Below are 21,760 nucleotides of genomic sequence, written 5' to 3'. Positions count from 1 at the left end.
GAGCCAGCCTCAAGTGGATCCTCAATGAATTGCAGTTTTAAGCACTTCTGCATTGGACTCATATTTTTAGACTGGAGGTTGCTGCTTGGTACACATATATGTACTGTATATGAAAGTCCAGTTTTGGGTGGACAAATGCAATAAATCGATTTCATATTATTATGTAAAAATCATTTGGTCAATTCCAATCTTTTTTTTTTTTTACATGAAACAATTTGAAAAAATTTAAATTCTCAGAGAAACAAACACTTGCACATAAACCAGCATGATAAGAACTAACTGCTGTGACAGTAAGCGGGTTTGAAAAAAAAAAACTTGACGTGTGTTTAAATTTTTGGAGTTTTACTCATGTTCTATCTGTTGCAATGGAGGAGCGGGACTATATAACCTGTACTGCTGTTGGTCACCAGGGAGAGCTCTAAAAGATTTGGCTTCATTTGGAGTAGCTGTTGTGATGCTCATGATTTTTTGAGAATTACAGTATGTAAAATAAAAGTGCTGCATGCTCTGCACTGTTGACTTAGATTAAATGTTAACCTCCTCAAATGGCACAACTCGAGTATAGCCTCAAACTCAGAGGCAAAAGTTAGCAGGTGGACCCCCTTTAGTCCCTGTTACTACTGTCCCCCTGTAGTTCAGCCTGATCCCAGATTAGCTCTGTGAATAATTATTTCAACACATTTATTTGAGGATATGTGCACAAAGGATGATAGTGACATTTTGAAGGTCAGATAAAGAGCAAAAGGATCTTTTTACATTACTGAAAGAAAAGGATTAATGAACCTGAATGAGTTGAAATAAAGAAACCTGACATTTTGGAGGATGATCCTGTAGATGGGGCTGGGCCAAATTCAACTTGTGTGTAGTTTGGTCTTTACAAGAAACCTTAACTATGCAGTCAGCTTTTGTAAGCTGTAATGACTAAGATTTCAGGCCTCCATTTTTTATGTCAGTGAGAGTTCTGTGTGATACCAGCGAACTCTGACACTCACCTTGAAAAATGATACTGATGCAACCAATGGAAAACTCATTCACAGAGAATACTTTCAAATTTTCAAATGCTGTTGTTTCCTTAATGCATAGCAAAGACTGAAGGAAGGACTTCAAATGTTTAAGAAGTGTTCCCATCTGAGCTCATTTTATTTATGCTAACAAGTGCTTTAATAAGGAAATGGTTTGTGAGATGAATTTTCCCAGAAACTTGAATCATGCATCACTGCTTGCTCAGCGTTTCCCTCACTTACCAAATGCGTTCTGACAGTACAGCACCTCAGCATGTATTACAAAGTGAACTTCCTCCTCCCTCCCTCTTGTTTTCTGGCACCCATGAAGTGATAATGGAGACAATTAGAGAGCTCTTTATCTTGGCAGCATGTCGGCCAAGCCTGTGCTGTCAAAACTTGTCAGCAGAAGCAGAGCTCACGCCCTTGAGCGGCTCGGTGTCCCTTCAAAGCTCGGCAGAAAACAAGCTGATAGCAACATAAGGATGTGTAGTCCTGTCAGATGTCGGGGAGGGTTTGGATGAAGTGATAGCAGCTGTTTAGGCGTTGCCTTCCTCTTCACAGGTCGGAGTTTATGAATCAATGCACGATTTGGCTGTTTGCCTCTGGCCTGAACATGTTACATCATGTTAATTAAAGACTATTTCAAAGCTCCGTCACCTGTTATTTTACATGCACAGTTTAACATTTTGATGTGATTTATCATCACACTACAGCCTTTCTTTTGCTGTCTTCGTCAGGGCAAGGGTTGTCCTCATTCTCACACACACAGCCTGTAGGTGTCATCATTTTTAAACGTAAACTAAAAACGTATTTATTCAGTCTGGCTTTTATGTAGGGTTTAAAAATTATATTAATTACTTTTTACTGTTATATTGATTTAAATGTTGCTTTATTATTTAATTTTTTTTTACTGTGTATCTTATTTTATTTTGTATTTATTTTTTCATTCATTTATTTATTTTAATTTATCTATTCAGTTTTATTGACATATTTAGCCTTAATATTATTTTCAACTCTTACCCTCTTAACCCTTTTTAATTTATTTATTTTAACTATTTATATTTTTAATATTAATCTGACGCTTGAACTTATTTTAATTACACATATTTTATTGTTGTTGGTGTGCATTAGTCTCTATTTTAAAATCAATTTTTTTTTTATATGTCTTGCCACTATTTTATTTCTGCTTCTTTCTTGTTTTTCAATCGCTGTAAAACACTTTGACTTGTATGAAAGGTGGTCTATAAATAAAGCTTGATTGATTAATTGATGATAATGTTCAACAAAACAATAGTGAAAAAATTCAATACTTCATAAATCATAGGTACATCAATTTACCAAGAACAACATACCAGGTGATATTTCAATCTACTCAGCTTTATGTTACACAAGCACAGCATGCTAGCTTGGCTTATAGCGATTTTTAAATCAATATAGCCAAAAATAAAATAACCTTAATATTACGATGTTACTGTTGCTACCTGTGGACGCATACTAAACTATTCCTTCTTAATAATCATTTATGAACCAGTTGGAGTTTGTTTCCCGCTGTGAAATAACTTTTTTTGCTCAGTATTACTGCACCGCTTTTAAACCGACACGTAGCATGCTAGCTAAGCTAAATTAAAACAGAGTTAAACAAACAAGCTAAACCAAGTTTTTCAGCATTTAGTCTAAAGGCTGATTTATACTTCTGCGTCTCCCCTACACAGCAGGGGATGACGCGGACATGACCCCCACATACTTGTGCGTCGATGTGTCCGTGTCGAGCAGCAGTTCTCCACCGAAACACTTGATGGCAGTGTGGTCTCTCTGATAGCCGGTAGCCTGCTTCCGGCCCCGCTACGATCTCTGTTTCCTTTTCCACAGAGATTCAGAGCATGTTCTGTTAATCTACAGCTGATACATGTTGCTGTTTATCACACAGACATGATTACATGAGGAATAGAGAGGAGGAGATTAAATACACGGCCGATGTGCGGCCGATGAGTGGGGATCCCGGAAGTGCTTTAAATGCAGGAAATACAATGCCGCCGAGCCAACCAATCACAGGGCTTGTGGTCCGCGTGGATTCTACGGGTAGTTACATTTTGGAGGAGGGGCACGTCAGCTTTGTGTGTAGGTCTCTGAGTAGGTATGGGAGCTATGCGGACCTCCGGCATAGGCTACGCTGTCCATTTAACGCAGAAGTATAAATCAGGTTTAAGTGTTAAACTGTTCCAAACTTTAGACTCATGCAAGAATATTCCCTCTTGATCATCACTTCCAATTAGAAGTGTGTTTATTACTGTGAAACAATAAAAAAATATAGGCACATTTTTTCCCTGAGTCACGGCTTGAGTGTTGCTAGCTAATGTGGATACTGCCTTTCAACTACTCTAGCACTCTCAGCCACTGCAGCTCATCAGGCAGTCAGGGAGGAAGGACCAACTTTGTGATTGTCCCAATATTTTGATATCAGTTATATTTTTAACACAAGTGATATTTTAGATATCCTATCCAGTAAGATACTGATTGTTTAGTGTATCTTCTGTTGTTAGAATGATTGGTTTTAGTACCACCTTGTTGAACAAAAATGGGCCTAAGTGGCCCCTAACTGGGGAGTAACTGACCCCACACAGAGTGAGCACATAACTTTGTGCAAATGTGGCATTGGTTGTTTGTGAAAGTGGGTGTACAGTTCTTGTCTTCACACCTCAATGCATGATCTCAGAAGTAGCTTACCCAAGAGCCTCTTCAATAACTTGGTATTACAGCCAATGAGCCTTTTGGGACGAGCTGGAAAAGTCCCTCTTAGATCACATCTCATTTACAATCATATCAGTGGATTTAACAAGGGGCGTATAACCCACAGGGACGTTTGCAGTAATCTGTTGATGTTTCACCCACTTCACTTCTACAAACTTTAAGAAACAACATGTTTTTGGTGTGTCTGGTTTGTACAAACCCATCCCTCAGAGCTGTGGTCTCTCACACAGCTTCCCAGAACCTTTAGTGTAATAAACCGACATTCTTCCGTCTCCACCTCATGGCTCCTAAACAGGGCAGCTTTAAGTTCAGTGTGATGGCACGAAAGCCACTTCTTTACAAGGCCGTGGTTCTGGACACTCAATGTATACATCTCAAAGGAAACAGCGCCCCCGCTTCTGGTTTCCTCTTAGTGTGGTGTTTACCACATGTCTGTCGAAGTGTATATTTAGAGGACAAGGTCGGTCCTCAGTGTCCCTACTTATCGTGACATCCTTCCCCAAACAAATCCTGAGCTTCCAACTTTGATACTGGAGGCTCTCATTATAAGATCAAAGCAACTTTAAACCACATGATAGCATGATACCTTTTTTTTTAGATTAGCAATGCCTCTAAAGCTGTTTCAACAATTTAATTTTAAGAAATTATAAAAATATGTAATGCTGCTTATATTAACCCACAGAGAATAATCAACTGATTTTGCATTTCCCTGAGAAGAATGAAGCATTTTTAGTATGTGCATTGTTTTGGTTTTATGGAAGCTTTACTGTTTTGGTTTACTCACTCATCTCAACTCTTACAAATCAAATGTGCCAAAACCACAGTGTATACACCGCTTGAGAACTTAACATTTCTGTCAGGACAGAGGAGAAGATATTTTCCTAGCTTGTTTGCTATTCTTTAAAGGTGGTGTCAGCGTGTTTTCAAAGCTTGATTTCATTGATCAACACATTCTATAAAAGCAAGTATAAGCTTGACATTCTTTTCAATTTGATCTGCCACTCTTCATGGGTTATAATAGTTTATTCAGTCATGTCAGTAGACCAGACACAAATATAGCAAATATGACATCCACCCAACAATGAAATGACTGAATCAACTAATTCTCTAATGTTTTTCTGTGTGCAGGTCACATCCCCTACCTACCCTGTGGTGGTCAAGATGGGACACGCCCACGCTGGCATGGGAAAGGTGAGTTCCTCGAATTGTACACCTTTTTTTTTTAACTTTAAGTTGAAATCCCTCCAACTCTAAGAAATAACTCTCAACTTTGAGGCTCTTTGATTTCAGATGAAATGGTATCAAACCATAAACATAACCCCTGGTTTAGAAAACTGTGTGAATTCTAACAATAAGATCAGGATACAACTTTAAATCAAGAGGTCTTACCATTAGCCTCTAATATTTTCAGCAAAGATCTTAACTATTTGCTGAGAGTCAGGTGACGAAGATGGACATCACCGTCACATCTATTGGTTTGATTCTGAGCTAAAGCTAGGTCACTGTGGCTCACTTAAAGCTCCTGTGAGAAGTTTTTCGATGGTAATGAAACAGTCTGAAAGAAACATTAATGCATCTTTGTGACCTGAAAAGGAAACAAGACCATCAGGGACCAGACTGACTAGTTCTGGAACCACTGCCGGGGTCTAGGTGTCTTAAAAACTTCACTGCTGATACAATTTTTTTCAAATTTTCCAAGCAAAGGATTAACTGAGTTGCAGGTTAGACATTAAAAGGATGAATATTTTTGCACTAACAGGTATAAGACGAAGGGTCTTTATCCTGTTTTGTCCACAGGGGGCGCCAAAATTGACACAACCTGAAAGTTCCTTACAGAAGCTTTGAGTACCCAATCGTTGAACTACATACAGTATGTGCTTCGTAAGCTTTTGGCAGTTATTCCCCTTTGCTTCATCTTTCTGTGTAGTTACTCTAATTGCCCATTTGGAGCTTTATATTAAGAATAATAATATTACAATGGTATTAATATATTAATTTGGCCTGAAAATATCTAACTTTACCTTGGAATCGGGAAGAAAAGGACCATTAAAATCTTAACCCGTCTGCGTGACACTTGCAACGTCAGAATTTTGCAGACTAAGCCCAGACTACAGGCTCACTCTCAGATATGTCTGGTTTCAAGTCATGCATGCAGTCAAATGTGATTATATCAGGACAGCTTAGACTGATCTGAGGTTAAAAAAGAAGATAAGAGATCAGAAAACCCAAACCTCTTTCTGTTCTAGTTTGTAGAAACCGGTGTTGTCTCTGAATTATCTTCAACATCCCTCATAGTGGTCACATCGCAGGTATAATCAGCCTGTAAGAACGTGTTCCTGCTTTACTCTCACTGAATCTGATTATCTGAAAGAGCTCACAGACTTAAACACTGCTGATACGTCGTGCACAGTCAACTGGTAGTTTCTGATCTTCTCTACTCTCTGGCTAACATCCTCAGACTATTGAACATGACTGCAGCACAGAGACCATGTAGACTGATGACTGTCACACTGAACAGCATGGAGTCTTTATTTCCAAGATGCATATACGATCTGATTTATATCAACTGAAGTCATGGTGTTGAACAATAAATTCACATCATTTCTCTCCGATAAACATCTCTCCATCTTTCACTCTCCCACCAGTTACATAGATTCACAGGAGGAGACTCTGCCTATACATCTTTGGCTCTCGTCTGTCTGGATGGGCTTGGTTTCCTGTTCAGGAGCCAGACATGCTATAGAATTTCCCATAAGGCTTGTGGGGAACTTGGCAGGCACTTGTAGAGCAGGACCTCATTTAACCCCTCAGACCTCACAGAGCTATGAGAACATCAAGAACATGTGGGATTTAGGTCATTGCTGTTTTGTTTGCTTCTGCCAGAAACCTCTTCAGCATGCAAAAAAAGCATACATCCAAACACTGCCTATTATTTCTGTTTCTCCATCTTTCTTTTTATTGCGTCAGGTCAGACAAACGTCAAGTCATGACACTACATGTAGAGAACATTTAGTCTGCACTCTGGTGTAAATTTACAGAGGCCCCAACTTAATCCACTATGAGCAGACCTCGGGAAAAAAAACACAATAACAGGCAGAAACCTCGAACAGAGCCAAACTAAAGGTTGATGACCATCTGCCTTGACCGGTTCAGCACCTTAGGGAGCTATAGCAGTTTGTTCTGAGTCATTAGGACATTTATATTATTATATAATTTGCAGCTCAGAAGTTTGAGGGGAAATCTGCTGAACTACTTTGTCGCCCAAAACAGGAAGAGGCAATGTTCCTTCAAAGCAAAGTTGCCTTCAGCAAGTCAATTGTAAAAAAAAAAAAAAGGTACAGGACCTTTTAAAAAAACAACTAAACATTGGCACACCTTACAAATTGAATAGTTTAAATGAGAGACAATAAAAATCACTGATATATTCAGAGAATAGCTGCTCAAGCTGTAATAGGTTTTCCACTCGACCAATTGTTTGGGGCTTGGCCACTATTACCAGTTCAGACTGACCAAATGAACATCAAATTGGGACATAGGACACTGGTAAGCTCTGCCGCTACAATCTTGTCTTCTTCTGGTGAACCTTTTTTGGTCATAAAAGTTCAATGGCTGCCTGTTTTTGTTTGTTTGATTCCACAGCTTGATGCTTTTTTGTTTTAGCGTGGATTTTCAATGTGTTTTTCCCTTCATATTTTACAGAGATTTTCGCCGGTCAGAAAAACGCATGTGGAGGAAAAATAGTCTCCCTGTGTCGGCCGTACCCGTTCACACTCTGACAGTGTGGCCCAGTCAGGATTGTAACTAGTATGTTTTTTTTCGTGCTGGTGGCTTGCATGTATTTTCTCCATCTCCTTCCTCGTCAGTCGTCTCTCCTCCCATTTCAAATGGAGACACCAAAAGTTGGTGAAAAGAAGACCTCAGCGCGGAGTACGTCGGTCAATTCAGCTTGCTGTCTCTCTTAGGTCAAGTTTCCCTCTCTGCTTGAGCCGCTATGAGCGCTAGGGCGTGCGTGTGACGTACGCAAAGACAGGAAGAAAACAGAGACAATTTCAAATAGCCGCAGAAGCACGGGGGACCTTTCTAGACTACAGAACGAAGGAAATCAAATGAGGTTTTTATATTTTCCCAAAAACGGGACAAATTGTGTCCCGGGAGACATTTTTGTTTTACCGGGACAGCTCGTGAAAAAAGAGAACAATTCTGGGAAAAACGGGACGGATGGCAACTCTACTTGCTTGGCTGAATATTAGCTTCCAAGGTTCCAATTAGCATGTCAAAGTCAGAAACCTGCTAGAAGTACTTATTGTCTGGCTAAATATTAGCTTTCAAAGATGGATACTAGTATGCAGACACTAGCTACTCACTGGGTCATGTTAATGGATAAATCACAATTCTGTTTTGAAGGTATCTTTTAAAAAAAAATGTAATCCATAAGCAACACAGCGTGACCGAAACAAAGTAACTTACTGAGTGCTAATGTCACTGAAAGGGCTAATTCATGCTAACAGTACTACTAGTGGTGCAGCTCAAAAGGCTATATGACATAATTGTTTCTGCTGAGCCTCTGGCATTTCACTCATTTTACTGACGTAACAGTAGCAGTGTGACGTTTTTCACACCGTTTCCCCATTTCCTGTTGTTAGATCATTCCGGTCTGCTTGTTAGCAGGCATGTCACTCAGTCTGGACACGGCCGGTATGACATAACTGTTTCCACCAGACACTGCTCTTTATCTCTCTGCCAGTGTTTCACCTTCTCTGGCTTACCTTATTACTTTCTCCTTGCATCATTACAGTTTGTTTGGTTTCTCAGACGAATTGTGTAATTCTCTGGTGCTTTGCGTGCTTACAGCACAGAGCTGGAGCTGCCACTAGCTATCAGGTTGTTCCTCTGGAGCTATGATGTGAGCTGTGAGTCAATTCCCTTCATTCAGTTGGTTCTAGTTGTTTTAACTTCTGCCCATTTACTTCCAGCAGGCCAGGTTCAGTGCTCGGCATCAATGCTTTGCACAAAGTAAAGTACAGCAACACAGCAGTATTTAAGATGCACTGCTACCCATATATCTAAGCACTTTTGTTATTTAGCTAAATTAGATGGTACAGAGCACTAATTAAAACAGCTTCAAAAATTAGCATTGCTATAGTGTCCATCAGAGGACATAAGAGGATTGCAGTTAGCAAGGTTGCAGTTTCTTTGGTGTCAGCTAGCTTATTTTTGGGTTACGATCACTTAAATGTAAGCTAGCTTATTTTGGGGTTAAATCTCTTAGGTGTCAGGTAGCATGTAGCCTATTTGTGTTGGGATAACTTTAGTGCCAGCTAGCTATTTTCTTTTAATATTACAACTTATTTGGTGTTAGCTAGCTTCCTATTAGGTTATGATACCTTAAGTGTCAGCTAGCTTGTTTTTAGTTTTTTTAGGTAAGTGTCTTTTAAGTTTAGAGCTTTTTTTGTGTGTTTTAGCTTGTTTGATGTTGGCTAGCTTGTTCTAACGTGCAATTTATGTGGTGTCATATAGCTTTTTATGAGGTTATTACTACTTTAGTGTAAGCTTACTTTTTTAGGTTACAACTTTTTGGTGTCAGCTAGCTTGCTTTTGGGTTACAATCCCTTGTGCATTCAAATGAATGGGGGAGACAGAGTTTTTGACCTATACTGCAGCCAGCCACCAGGGGGCAGACACTTTGGTGGAAGCTTCACTTCCAGCTCAGCGAGCTGCACCCCTGGTTACGACTCCCTCAGTGACACAGTGTCGCAGGGGTCGCCGGTTGGATTCCTGGCCAGTCGACCATTGCCTGCATGTCTTCCCACGCTTTCTACTCCCCACATTTCCTGTCTCTCTTCAGCTGTACTATCTAATAAAGGCAAAAAGGCCAAAAACATAACTAAAAAAAAAAAAAATGATTCAATCATCTAGACCAGGAGCCATATAAAGGGTTAAAAGATGAAATCATTAGTTTCAGGTGCTGTTCCCTGATGAGGTTCTGCAAAGTGTGTGCCAGACTGTACTGTATTACTATTGTACCCTTGGCTCTTACAGAAACAGTTCTTAAATTGTGATTCTGACAGATACTAAAAGGGCTTTAATAATTTGTCTGCCTCATGAGCCCGTGTAAGAAGTTAATGGATTTATTTGCTGCAGAACTTCTTTTAAAGTGGTTCCAGCAAGCGTTTTCATTTTATTACCAATCAAACTAACAACTCTGTTTATTGGACCGCACTAACCATCAAAGTCGCTAGCCTGTCATTTATGCATTTCAAGCGCCTTTTATTGTTTTGGTGAAATTCTCATGTTTAGTTTTTCTTTATTCATTATCCCACAGTTTTTCTCTTGTGGGTTTTTTGGTGAGGGTTACATCATTTTTTAAAAGCTCTTTGGGATTTCTTTGTTTTAGCTGGGCAAATTATAGGACTCTTGAGGATTTGCACTTAACTGAAATACTTTAACACAGAAAGTCCAAAAGACCTCACAAACTGTCCAAATGCAATGCTCTCCAACCCATCCCAATAGGACAACATGAATCAGCAGAAAGCAACTACTGAATTCATCGTCTATAAAAAAAATAAATCATCTTTTTTGTCCTGAATCTTTCTAACATTTAAATTCTAAATGTATTTCAATTCCCATTTTACAGAAAAAGACATGCAGAAATCATTAAAATTCAATTACATTTATAAGCCATATGATTGGAACCTGCTATATTTCATCAAAGTCTATATTAATGTATGGTACACCAATGGAGATGCCTTTTTAGAGCACACAAACCACACCCAAACTAATCCTTACAGAGAGTGAAATAGAGTCTCAGCTAAAGAGGAGAAATATTAGAGTTGTAAAAGTGGGTTTCCTGGTTTCTCCTCTTGGTTCATCCCATTTCATGATGGCACCTCAGTGTTCCCACCCCACCTCTGCGATGTAGACCAGGGACAGAAGGTGGTGATGAGTGAGTGAAGCTCTGGACTGAATCATTTTGCATCTCAGACACTAGGCGCTGACAGTTTGCCATACATTTAAACGGCTGATTAATGAGTTTGTCTGCAAAGATCCTACATTTCCCATGACCTGGCAGAGTGCAAATCATCAATCTGTGCGTCAGCATTGTCAGAAAAGAAAGACACATACAGAAACATCGTCCAGGGAGATAAAGACATCAGAATACAGATGTTCAAATGTCAGATGATCTCTGGGAAATGTAGTCAAGGAGCCAATGAGTGTGTGTTGTGTATGTAAGAATCTATGAGGGTCTTGCAGGCCTATTGAAGGGGAATGAGTTCTTTCTTCCTGTGTTACCATGTCACACCTCATCATTACCTAATTATCAAAAAGTTATAGTGGAAAATACCTCTAAGTTCTTTCTAAGAGCCATGTTTTGTGTCCCATTGCGTCATTTCCCCCTCAGTCTGTGTCTACAGTCTAATCACTTGATGGCGGTGAGGTGACGTATTTCAAAGCAACCCCTGGCAATGTTTCCATTCAGGGACCCTTCATTAGCCCACCAGTGTTCAAGTGTGAAATTCCTGTGGGATTTAAAAAGAAAGCAGCCACCACCAGCTTCGACAGCGTGCTTTTTAATTAGCTGCTCACTAACGAGTGGCGTCTCTCCCGCAGATCAAAGTTGAAAACCAACAGGACTTTCAGGACATCACCAGCGTGGTGGCCCTGGCCGGGACCTACGCCACCACCGAACCCTACGTGCAGTCCAAGTACGACATCCGCATCCAGAAGATCGGCAACAACTACAAGGCTTACATGTAAGATGGTGACAACCAACGTTATACAAGTGACAACAGGAACCATAACTAGATGTAGTTTACATTTAGCACCTTTTACAGGAAAGCCATTAAAATCCTATTTTGGGCCTCTGTCCTCAGTTTTGTTCTTGTCACAGTGAAAACAGCATTTCAACTATCTTGTCAGTATCTTGTACAGTCAGTTCAATCAGACAACTCACGTTTAAATTGTTTATTGTAGCAGCAAATACATATTCATGTTTGGCGCCCAGGCTCTGGCCTCATCACTCCCTGCAGATAAGTTTACATGCAGACATTGAGGAGTGATGAGCAAAACATACTAAACACCCCCGGAGCCTGCAGGTGGATGCTGGGGAGGCGGTGGGGAAGAAGAAAATATCAGCAATAGGCATGCAGCAGCAGAGGCGTTGACAGGCAGAGGGAGATATGGGAGATTTTTCCCCAGATTAAATAGACCGCCAATTTGAGAGGCAGAGGGCAGGATTGGATGATGGTTATGAGAGTGGGACATGTGACGTGTATGGCATTGCAGCTCGAGTTGTCTGCCTGAACTAGCTCGCAGGCGTCGCTCCATTTGTTCAAGGAACTACTGCACTGACCAAAATATAAGACAGAGTGTTATTTCTTTTAAATTACATTGGAAAAGGGCACAGATTTAGTCCAGTGGTTAATTGTGCGCCCATACTATGTAATTCCCTCACTCTCTCTCCTGGTTTCCTTCTCTATCCACTGTCCTCTCCTCTCTAAATAAAAAGTGTAAAAGGCCAAAAACATAACATCTGAAAAAGTGGGATCTTTTTATATTTGTGCTTATTGATTAAATGTCACTTTGCATTAAAACATTAACCAGCGCTGCTTATCTGTAAATGAAGTGTACCCGTAATGGCTGAGGTCACCTGTCACTCACTTCTGTGAAGCCAGATGGATGGACGATGGAGAGACATAATGAACTATGTATCAGTCTGGATACTATGCACAACAGTAGGACAAATAAAACCACAACTACTTATATTTTTAAGGAAATGGTAATTAATGCAGTTACATTAAACTAATGTCAAACAACCAAGAAATATGCTGTATCAGATTGTACTGTCTGAAGACAGAGAGCCCAAAAGGATTGTCTTAAAATGTGCCTCTGAGTACGTTAGCAAAAAACTGATTGAAAATATGCCAGTACAAGGCCCATCCATCCAATAGACTGTAGGTTATTTTCATTATTATGGTATTTAAAGACTGATACTGTAAGTGCTTTGTTACACACATTATCACATTTAAGCGTATTTAAATGTGAAAATTTAATTTATAAAGGTAATCAAGGGGGAATTCACTAAGAATGAATTGCTGTAGCCAATAGCACTATAAAATGTGTATCATTGGCCCCACTATCTGCTCCGTCTTAAAGTCTAATTCACAAAGCATGTTGCACTAATAATATTTAAGCGCAAAAATGCCCACAAAGCTCCGCAGCTCTGTGCAGTTTGCTCCAGTTCTGTGTCTTTTGTGGCTGAGATAAGCTGTTAGCATCTCATCGCTCTGCTGCGCTGTGTGCTCTCATCCTGACTCTCATTATATCCACATATGTGATGATCTGAATGGAGAGGAAAGTCCTTACTAGTTGATTCATGAGAGATGTGACACAAATTTTACAGGTTGTATCCAGCTTGCTTCCTAGAGCAAGCAAGCAACATAATTTGCCTAAAGACATAATACGTTAAATAAAAAGGCTGAGACTTAGCATTCTCCAGCTATAAAAGATAAGGCAGTCATGTTTCCCTTGATTCTAAGATGTCCTAACTTGTGCAGAGTCATGGTCCCTTTCCTCCTTCAAACCCACACACCCATTTGGAAGCAAGAGACCTTGTTCTGTAACTTCATCTGAGGCATAAAACAACAAAGAATATGAGTCAACACCCTGTTAACTTTCAAGTCTCTGTATCTAAACAGTTACTTAACAAAAAGCAGAAAAACAGTCCAGCCAAGTCTTATCTCATCATCTTCTCCCCGTGGACTCACCATGAAGGCACGTCTTCAAACAGCTCTGACACAAACATCATGTAGGTGTGGAAAGTAGTCATCATCACTGATGAGTTGATAGCGTGTCCTCTGAGGTTTGCTACGACTAAGTGGTGTCTAAGTCTTGATGATTAAATTGTTTCTTTTTGATTTGCAGGAGGACGTCCATCTCTGGGAACTGGAAGGCTAACACGGGCTCTGCCATGTTGGAACAGATCGCCATGACTGACAGGTCAGCTGACTCAGAACTACGGCTGGTCTGTTTGTCTCTGTCAGACAATTTGCAGCCTGCTTTGTATAGTTTATAAAATTACAGTCACCGTCTTTTTGGTCAATTTCAGGTCCATTAAATACTGTCATGCAGTACACGTCTGAAGTTTTACATCTTTCAAGAGTTTTACAGTTGGAGTTTATTACGTAATAACTTCAGAAACTAAAAGAACAACACATTCTCATGAGATCTGCAGAGGCTGTTGGGTTTGTAGATAATTTATCAGTTATTTGTGTCACTGTGTTCTAGATATCGGATGTGGGTGGACTCCTGCTCTGAGATGTTTGGTGGCTTGGATATCTGTGCAGTGAAGGCTGTCCATGGAAAAGACGGCAACGACTATATCATTGAGGTAAGATTGTTGTTTGTCATATAGCCTCCAACCTCAGCCTGAGGTCACACAGCAGAAAATAAACAACAGTGCTTCAAGGATACGACCCTGAAATGTGCTCAGGAGAACAGATGATCATTTATTTGGAACACTATACTTTCCTAAGTCTGCTCGTTTCCAATGATTCTGATTCAGCAATTCATGAGCACTAGACCCACAGTCATCTTCAGACCACTTCTCAGAAGGATGGAATGATGTAAGATCAATCATCAAATCCAGTATAAATGTTACCTTTGATTTAGTCTCCCTCCCTGCTGATAATATATGTAATATCACGCTTAAGTCAACAGGGAAGGGTGGTGCCAGACTTGGTGGTCCCTGATGACCAAAGCCTTGAAAGAATGATCTGTCTGTAGACCAAACACAGCCAAGAGAATGAAAACAAGATCAGCATTCAGTGCTTGACTCACTGTGTCCATCAACACAGCATGTTTCTTTTGAGTCAGCTGGTAGAGTTTGAATTCCAGAAGTAAAGTTTGTCTTTTGACGTGCAGTTTTTTGTTTTCAGACGGATAAAAAGGCTGTTACATAACCTCAAACAACTCATTTGGTGGAGGCTTTTCTTTGAAGTTTCGGGTTTCCTCAAGTTTTGGGGATCCTATTTCCCATCTCAGTGTGAATAATAGTAATCCTCTAACTTTCTCTGAACCCTAAGCACCAAATTTGCTGTTTTGTTCAGTCTCTGCTCTGATTAGTTTTTTCTTAACACAGCGGGTAATTTCCAGTGAACATTTCTAATGAATCCAATGTATGCTAACGACCCAGCGCCAAATTGCAAAAGCACAAAATTAGCTTATAGCATTAGTTAAATATTTCCCTCGGGATTTGAGACCAAACTCCAACCCAGTTTCCACCAGGCAGCAAAACAGCTCCGAGCCAAAATAAGCTACCTGCTCAGCACCAAATGTAACCAAAGTTAGTCACCTCCTGTCGAAAGGGAAAACTGCAAAATACATTGATTTCAATGAAAGGCTTAGTTTGTTCTGACTCTGGTGGATGTGTACGCAGGTCCAAGGAAAGAAAACAAGTGATACATGAACAAGCTCATGGGCAGCTATGGCTCATGGATGAGCCAGGAGAGCAAAAGATGGTTGAATGCAACAGGAGAGCTACTGGAGCTCAAACTGCTGTAAAAGTTTATGCTGATTCTTATAGAAGATATCAAAATTCACAGTGCATCAAAGTTTGTTGTGTATGAGGATGCATAGCAGTAGACTGGTCAGGGTGCTCGTGCTGACCGCTGTCCACAGCTGAGAGCGTCTGGGATAGGCATGCGAGTATGAGACCTGGACAATGGAGCAATGCAAGAAGGAGGCCAAGAGGAGCACAACAACAAGGTCAAGGTGTTGACTTGGCCTCCCAATTCCCCAAATCTCAACTGGGGATGGGCATTTCAAGCCAAAATACTATTTGATAATCATTGGCATCTATTGACAATTAATCAAATAATGAAACAGAGAAAATCCCTGCGACTGTTGATAATGTTTTCTTCTTCTTTTGCTATTTATTGCAGTTATCATTCTTCTTCTTCTGTTACTTAATGCGGTTAGCAAACAACTTTAAGACACTCTGTTGCCTCCGTTTGGCGGAAATACCATATTACAACCAGGCACCGGTGAAAACAATGAAAAAGTGTACTTTTAATATGATATTCATATTAACTCTTTGATTTTTACGAAGTGAATGAATATTTGAATATATGAAAATCATTACGCATCCCTAATCTCAATCATTCAAACATCTGCTGGGCATGAAAGTCTAATCTATGGAGGCCCATTTTTGCAACTTACAGGAATTAAAGGATTCGCTGTTCATGTCTTGTGGAGCCATGTTTTGTCATATCAGGGCTGTTGTGGCCCTGACCTAAGGAGAGGAGGGCCTCCACAGTATCAGGCAGGTGGTCACAATGTTGTGGAGGAAACTTTATTTTAAGAGCTGTACCCACTAGGGGGAAAAAAAGAGTATAAATAGTTGTACCATCTCTAATCAGTTTTGTTCTTAGAACAGTCTCTCATTTCTTCAAATCTGAGGAAACGGGCCTGTCTGGAACCTCTGATGTGCATATATTTAGAACTAGAACATGACATCACATTTTTTCTTATCTATACACTGGTTGAGGTCAACAGTGAAAAAATAAACCTCCTTTTTTAACTGAAGTATCTCAGGAAATACCTCCCAGGTCCCCAGAGATGTGTAGTCTCAGAGCAAACTGGTGACACAGTCGAGTAACAATGTTCCCTGACGAGCAACACTTCCTCCTCCTCGTCTGCCTTACCGGTCTGTGTGTGTGTGTGTGTTTGTGTGTGTGTGTGTGTGTGTGTGTGTGTGTGTGTGTGTGTGTGTGTGTGTGTGTGTGTGTGTGTGTGTGTGTGTGTGTGTGTGTGTGTGTGTGTATTTCTTTCTGTCTTACCCTTCAGCGTGATGGAATTTAATTAACCACGACAGGGATGAGTTGTGGGTGCATCACAGTGGGAATCTGTTTTTTGTTCCAGACAAAGACATCAGCCACGACACCTCTCCCTAATGAAAAGTAATGATCTGCTCAGAGACACTTCATTAACACTTGACTGCAGCTGGTGTTTAACTCCAGCTTTGTCTCAGTTCACTATAGAAGTGCACAGATGATAGCATGACATGATATCCCACAACATTATCACACATCATAAAAAAAGATCCAAGCCAAATGTTGTGACGGTGTTAATACAACAAGACACTACAGTTTTAACACTAACGTATGATGTCAAAGTACTGTCGACCATTTAATGCCGTCATTTTAGCCACACTATTAATAGTGTAGAGTAAAAGTCAAAAGTGATGCTAAGTTGGCAGGAGCTAAATCTTTGTCAAAATCAGTTTCTGGTCTAAATGGTACAAGCTCCAGTCACTTAATGGCTGATACTGGGAATAGAGGAGCCAACTATTCATCTAACTGTTTTAATTTTGTGTCCAACCCAAGTGGCAACCTCCCGGTCTAAAAATATGAGTCCAATGTGAAAGTGTTAAAAACTGCAGTTCATTGAGGATCCACTTGAGGCTGGCCTCAGAAGTACCTGAAACCACATACACACCAATTCAAAAAAGACGATCTTTACAGCAGAAATAAACATGTTTACAGCCTGGTTAAAAAAAAAGTGTAGTCTGGATAGCTCATTTCTTGATCGGCACACACTGTACGGGGGGTGAATTTTTTTCTAACGCGGCAATTTCGAAGATATTCAGATTATGAGTCTTCCAATGAGAGGCACAGCTGACTTGATTGACATATGGCTGCCACCGACGATTGGCCTCAAAACAGCGCTTCAGAAACAGATGGGTGAGATCACGGATACTACGTCTATATTTTATACAGTCTATGGTCCAACCCAGATACTCAGTGATAATAATTCTAGTTGCCTTAACATTACCTTCAAAGCCAGCATATAGCACTCAGAGATTGGCAACCAAACAGATTAGCTCCTGGCCTACCTGGATTTTAGCTTCCAAAACTGTAAACTTGAAGGCAGAGGCCAGCAACCCACTGAATCAGCAGCATGCTAAGGCTAGTGACCTACGCCAGCAGTGTCTGGCTACACATTAGCCTCCAAGGCTTTGGACCTAGCATGTTAACAATAGCAACCTGCTTGAATTTTTTCCTGCATGGCTGGATAGTAGCTTTCAAAGATGGTTATTATCATATAAAGGCTAGCAATCCATTAGATCAGCTGTTGAGCTGGCTGGACTTGAGCCTCTGAAGCTAGCTAATAGCATGCAGTGACTAGCAACGGACAGAAATCAGCTAAGGTCTGAAAGTATGTTACATTTCAAAACTGTTAAGGAGTAATCAGAGGCCAGCTACTTACAGGTGCTGCTTCCTGCTTGAAGGGTTGCCACCTTGGATTTATGAAAAAAAGGGACACGATCAATTGTTTGTGGCAGAGGGCTCGGCCACTATTACCAGTTCAGACTGACCAAATGAACATCAAATTGGGACAGAGGACACTGGTAAGCTCTGCCGCTGCAACTTGAGCCGCTTTGAGTGCTACGGCGGGCGCGTGTGACATACGCATATACGGGAAGAAAACAGAGACAATTTTAAATAACTGCAGAAGCACTGGGGACCTTTCTGGACTACAGAACGAAGGAAATCAAATGAGGTTTTTGAATTTTCCCCAAAAACGGGACAAATTGTGTCCCAAGGGAGACTTTTATTTTCCCGGGACAGGTGGTGAAAAAAGAGAACAACTCTGGGAAAAACGTGACAGGTGGTAACTCTAGTTGCTTGGCTGAATATTAGCTTCCAAGGTTCCAATTAGCATGTCAAAGTCAGAAACCTGCTAGAAGTACTTATGTCTGGCTCAATATTAGCTTTCAAAGATGGATACTAGTATACAGACACTAGCTACTCACTGGGTCAGCTGCTGGCTTAGCTGGATGCTACTTTTAAAAGCTTTTACATAGGATGTTCAGGCTAGCAACGAACTGGAGCTGTGTCTTTGCTTCACAGTAGCTCCAAGGCCTGTTAACTGCCCTGTGAAGGCTAGCAGCCTGCTGTAATTCCCTGTAGCCTCGCTGGATATTATCCTTCAAAGATGGTAACTAGTGTAAAAAAGTTAGGAACCAGTTCTGCTATTTGCTAGAACTGGCAATTAGCAGCATGTTAATTTGGCTGCTAACTGAATTAGCTATTGGCCTGAATAAATGTACCTTTTAAAAGTATTACAGAGGCTAGTACCTAACTATCAGCTGCATGCTGGATGTAACCTTCCAAAGCCGTTTCCAGAGCTGTAGACTGGGAAGTAAGGGATCACCACTGGATCAGCTTATGGCTTGGCTGGAGATTAGCTTTCAAGGCTCGAACCCAATGGATACTAGTGGCTTGGGTGGATATCGGTTTTCCCAGGCTTGTTACTAGCATGCTCACCTCTAGCAACCCATGCTGTGCATTTTGAAGTCTAAATAGAGATGATGAAAAAATGTCTCTGATTCTAAAGATTGTTGATCAACTTTTTAACACAAGTTTGAATGATTATGGAATTTAGTCTTGTGAGATATGTTATATCCCAAGGATCAATGACGGCCATAATATCCTGTCATACCAGTCCCCATTACATAAAAGTCCTGTCTTTGTAACTTCATACTACTTATTTAATCTAATTTATGCAAAAAAAGGGTAAATCTGGCAAATAGATTTTATAAATAAATTGTTATATTATAATATAGTGATATTAAATCTCCATGCCTTTTGTTTACTTGCACTTTAAAAAATGTAAAGAGTTATGAAGGTTGTAGAGCTAAACAGATGAAGGAAAAATAAAGAGTTTTTTCATTCCAGTGGAACAACCCTTTAACCATGCCTGCACCACAATTGCTCTATGATTGTGAATGAGCACATTTCACACATTGTGCTTTGTAATTTCTCCCATTCAGCAGGGTGTATTGTCCAAACAGGGCACTGTACAGCTCTGTAAACGTGCAGAATAACATATTATGAGTCCATGTGTCAAGAAGCTGAAAAGGCTGGTGGAAGCACCGGTCTCCTGCTCGATGACTCTAAATCCTAATAAATCAGCAGGGTGGATCCCAGCCCTGCCTGCTACCACACACCGTTTGAAGTGGGGCCTTGTGCTGGCTTGCCAAGCCTCTGCTCAGTCCTCTATGGTGATGACTCAACTGGCCAAAACACTGTGCCACACCCCACCTCACCAACAAATCCTCGCCAGGACACTGGGTACTCAGGAAAAGGAAGAACAGTATGAACTCAAATGTTTGGATCTAAGAGTCCTCTCAAAAACAAAGTAAAGAGAGAGAAACACTGGAAACACAGCTCAGCTTGAAATTATATTTTAGTACTTTGGATTCTCCAGATTCATTACATAAGAGAATTCATGAAACAATCTGGTCCAGTTTAAGGTTTTTAGACTTACTATGTGGTTTTATGTGTTTACAAATGGAACATGATGGTGGGAGAGGATTTATGATCAAGAAGGAACCCTACTGAGGCTTAACAAGGATAGCTTGGCTAGGTCCTTATAAAGATCAATGTTGAGTTTTTGGGAAGGAACTTTGAGTTATTCTGAAGAAAATGTAAAAATGAGTTTTAACAATAAAAAATAATAGAACTGAAACCTAAAAAATAAATCAATGTTGTGCATGTTTCACTAGTTGGAGGGGCCTTTATTTTAGAAATTAGCAACAGAAATGAAGGCTAACTCGTAGATTAAGCGTACGTTAGCTGTATTAGTTGGTTGTAATGGCTTATACTTCTGGCTGCCTTTGGTCCTGTCAAATCTTAAAATAGGGATTTGAGATTGGTACTTCATGGCTTCTATGCCTGCTACTAACTTCAAATTTTCCAAGCTGGCAAATGATCATGTTTGAAGTCATATTTCAACCATTCATCGTAGTTTCATGACACATAAGTATCTCTTTCTGGGGCATTACAGGGATATATAAAAACCCATAATACTAAGCCTTCAATATATGAATTTTACAAGTGCAACCATGAAAGGAGATGCCTTTAAACATCAGTGCTAATGGCAAAAACAGTAAAGATTTAGAATGCAATGAGGCAGAACATGTTGTATGACTTGGTAAAACTTGAACTCTCAATTCTCCAGATGGAAGGCTGCTGGTGTCTTTAGGATGAATCCACTGGGTTTGGCTTAGTTTGTACCAACTAACAAGCTTACAAATTGAGCAGCTGGGAATGGTAGTGAGAAGAAATGATAAAGCCAAGTATTTTTATTCAAGTAACATACTGTTCAAAAGAGACTCAGTCCCATGACAAACGTGTTATTTTTTCATATTTATACATTCCCAAATAGGATCAGAATTATTTTCGTAGAGCGGTGTATTCATGTAGGAAGTGTAACTCCAGTGACAATAGCTCCCTTGCTCTGCACAGTTCTGTACATTATCAGGTTCACCATTAAAGGTGGCTCTATATCAATGAAAACACTATGAAGTCCATGTGTTTTCTTGCTCCCAAACCGGCTCATGAGATTTGCTCTTGTGGGATGAAAGTATTTTGAATGTAATAAAAGTGATGCCCCTGATAAAAACAGCTTACAGGGGAAGCAAATTCAGCAAAATGAGCTTCTGCAGTTATTGTTTAGAACAGCACCTCTCTGCAGCACATGGCAGCAGACACTGTGTACATGCGGATCAGCACATGCATGCTCCCCCCTGTGCTGTGGCCGGGGCGCGGTGCAGCAGTCTCATCCACCACATCGGGCATCCGCATCCAAAACCAGCAGCCCCAGCAGCCACACTTCCATGCTCATGTTTGTTTTGTTCCTCAGGGAGGAGGACGTCAGGTCCCTGAGCTCCATGTGCTTTGTGGGTCTGCAGTGCACGTGTGAGTGCATGTGAGCTTGAGCGGTGGGAAAGTTTTGTTTTTTCCTCTTTCTTATGGGTTAATTAATTGAGTATTGCGGTGGATAATAGCCTGTGACTTTCCAGGTTATATACTGGGCAACACAATATTTACAGATTCAGAAACATTGTATTGCTTCTCACTCTTATTTTGGGTCCTTTTTTACCCGTTTTGGTGGCACAGAAAAACAGCAGTTAGATTGAAGGATGAGATTTGTGTGTTTAGAGG

At 40.4% G+C, this 21,760-nt stretch overlaps 1 protein-coding gene across 1 annotated transcript in view; it reads left to right on the top strand.

Moving 5' to 3' along the window:
• LOC117805130 (synapsin-3-like) overlaps positions 1 to 21,760 on the top strand; it is a 205,361-nt gene that overhangs the window by 180,745 nt on the left and 2,856 nt on the right. The window contains exons 7-10 of the mRNA XM_034673744.1: positions 4,881 to 4,943; positions 11,361 to 11,503; positions 13,674 to 13,748; positions 14,037 to 14,139. Of these exons, the coding sequence (XP_034529635.1) occupies positions 4,881 to 4,943; positions 11,361 to 11,503; positions 13,674 to 13,748; positions 14,037 to 14,139 (384 nt within the window). The remainder of the gene's footprint in view (positions 1 to 4,880; positions 4,944 to 11,360; positions 11,504 to 13,673; positions 13,749 to 14,036; positions 14,140 to 21,760) is intronic.

The sequence above is a fragment of the Notolabrus celidotus genome, chromosome 21, assembly GCF_009762535.1.
Source record: "Notolabrus celidotus isolate fNotCel1 chromosome 21, fNotCel1.pri, whole genome shotgun sequence".
Taxonomy (NCBI): Eukaryota; Metazoa; Chordata; class Actinopteri; order Labriformes; family Labridae; genus Notolabrus; species Notolabrus celidotus.
This window is presented reverse-complemented; position numbering and strand designations above follow the sequence as displayed.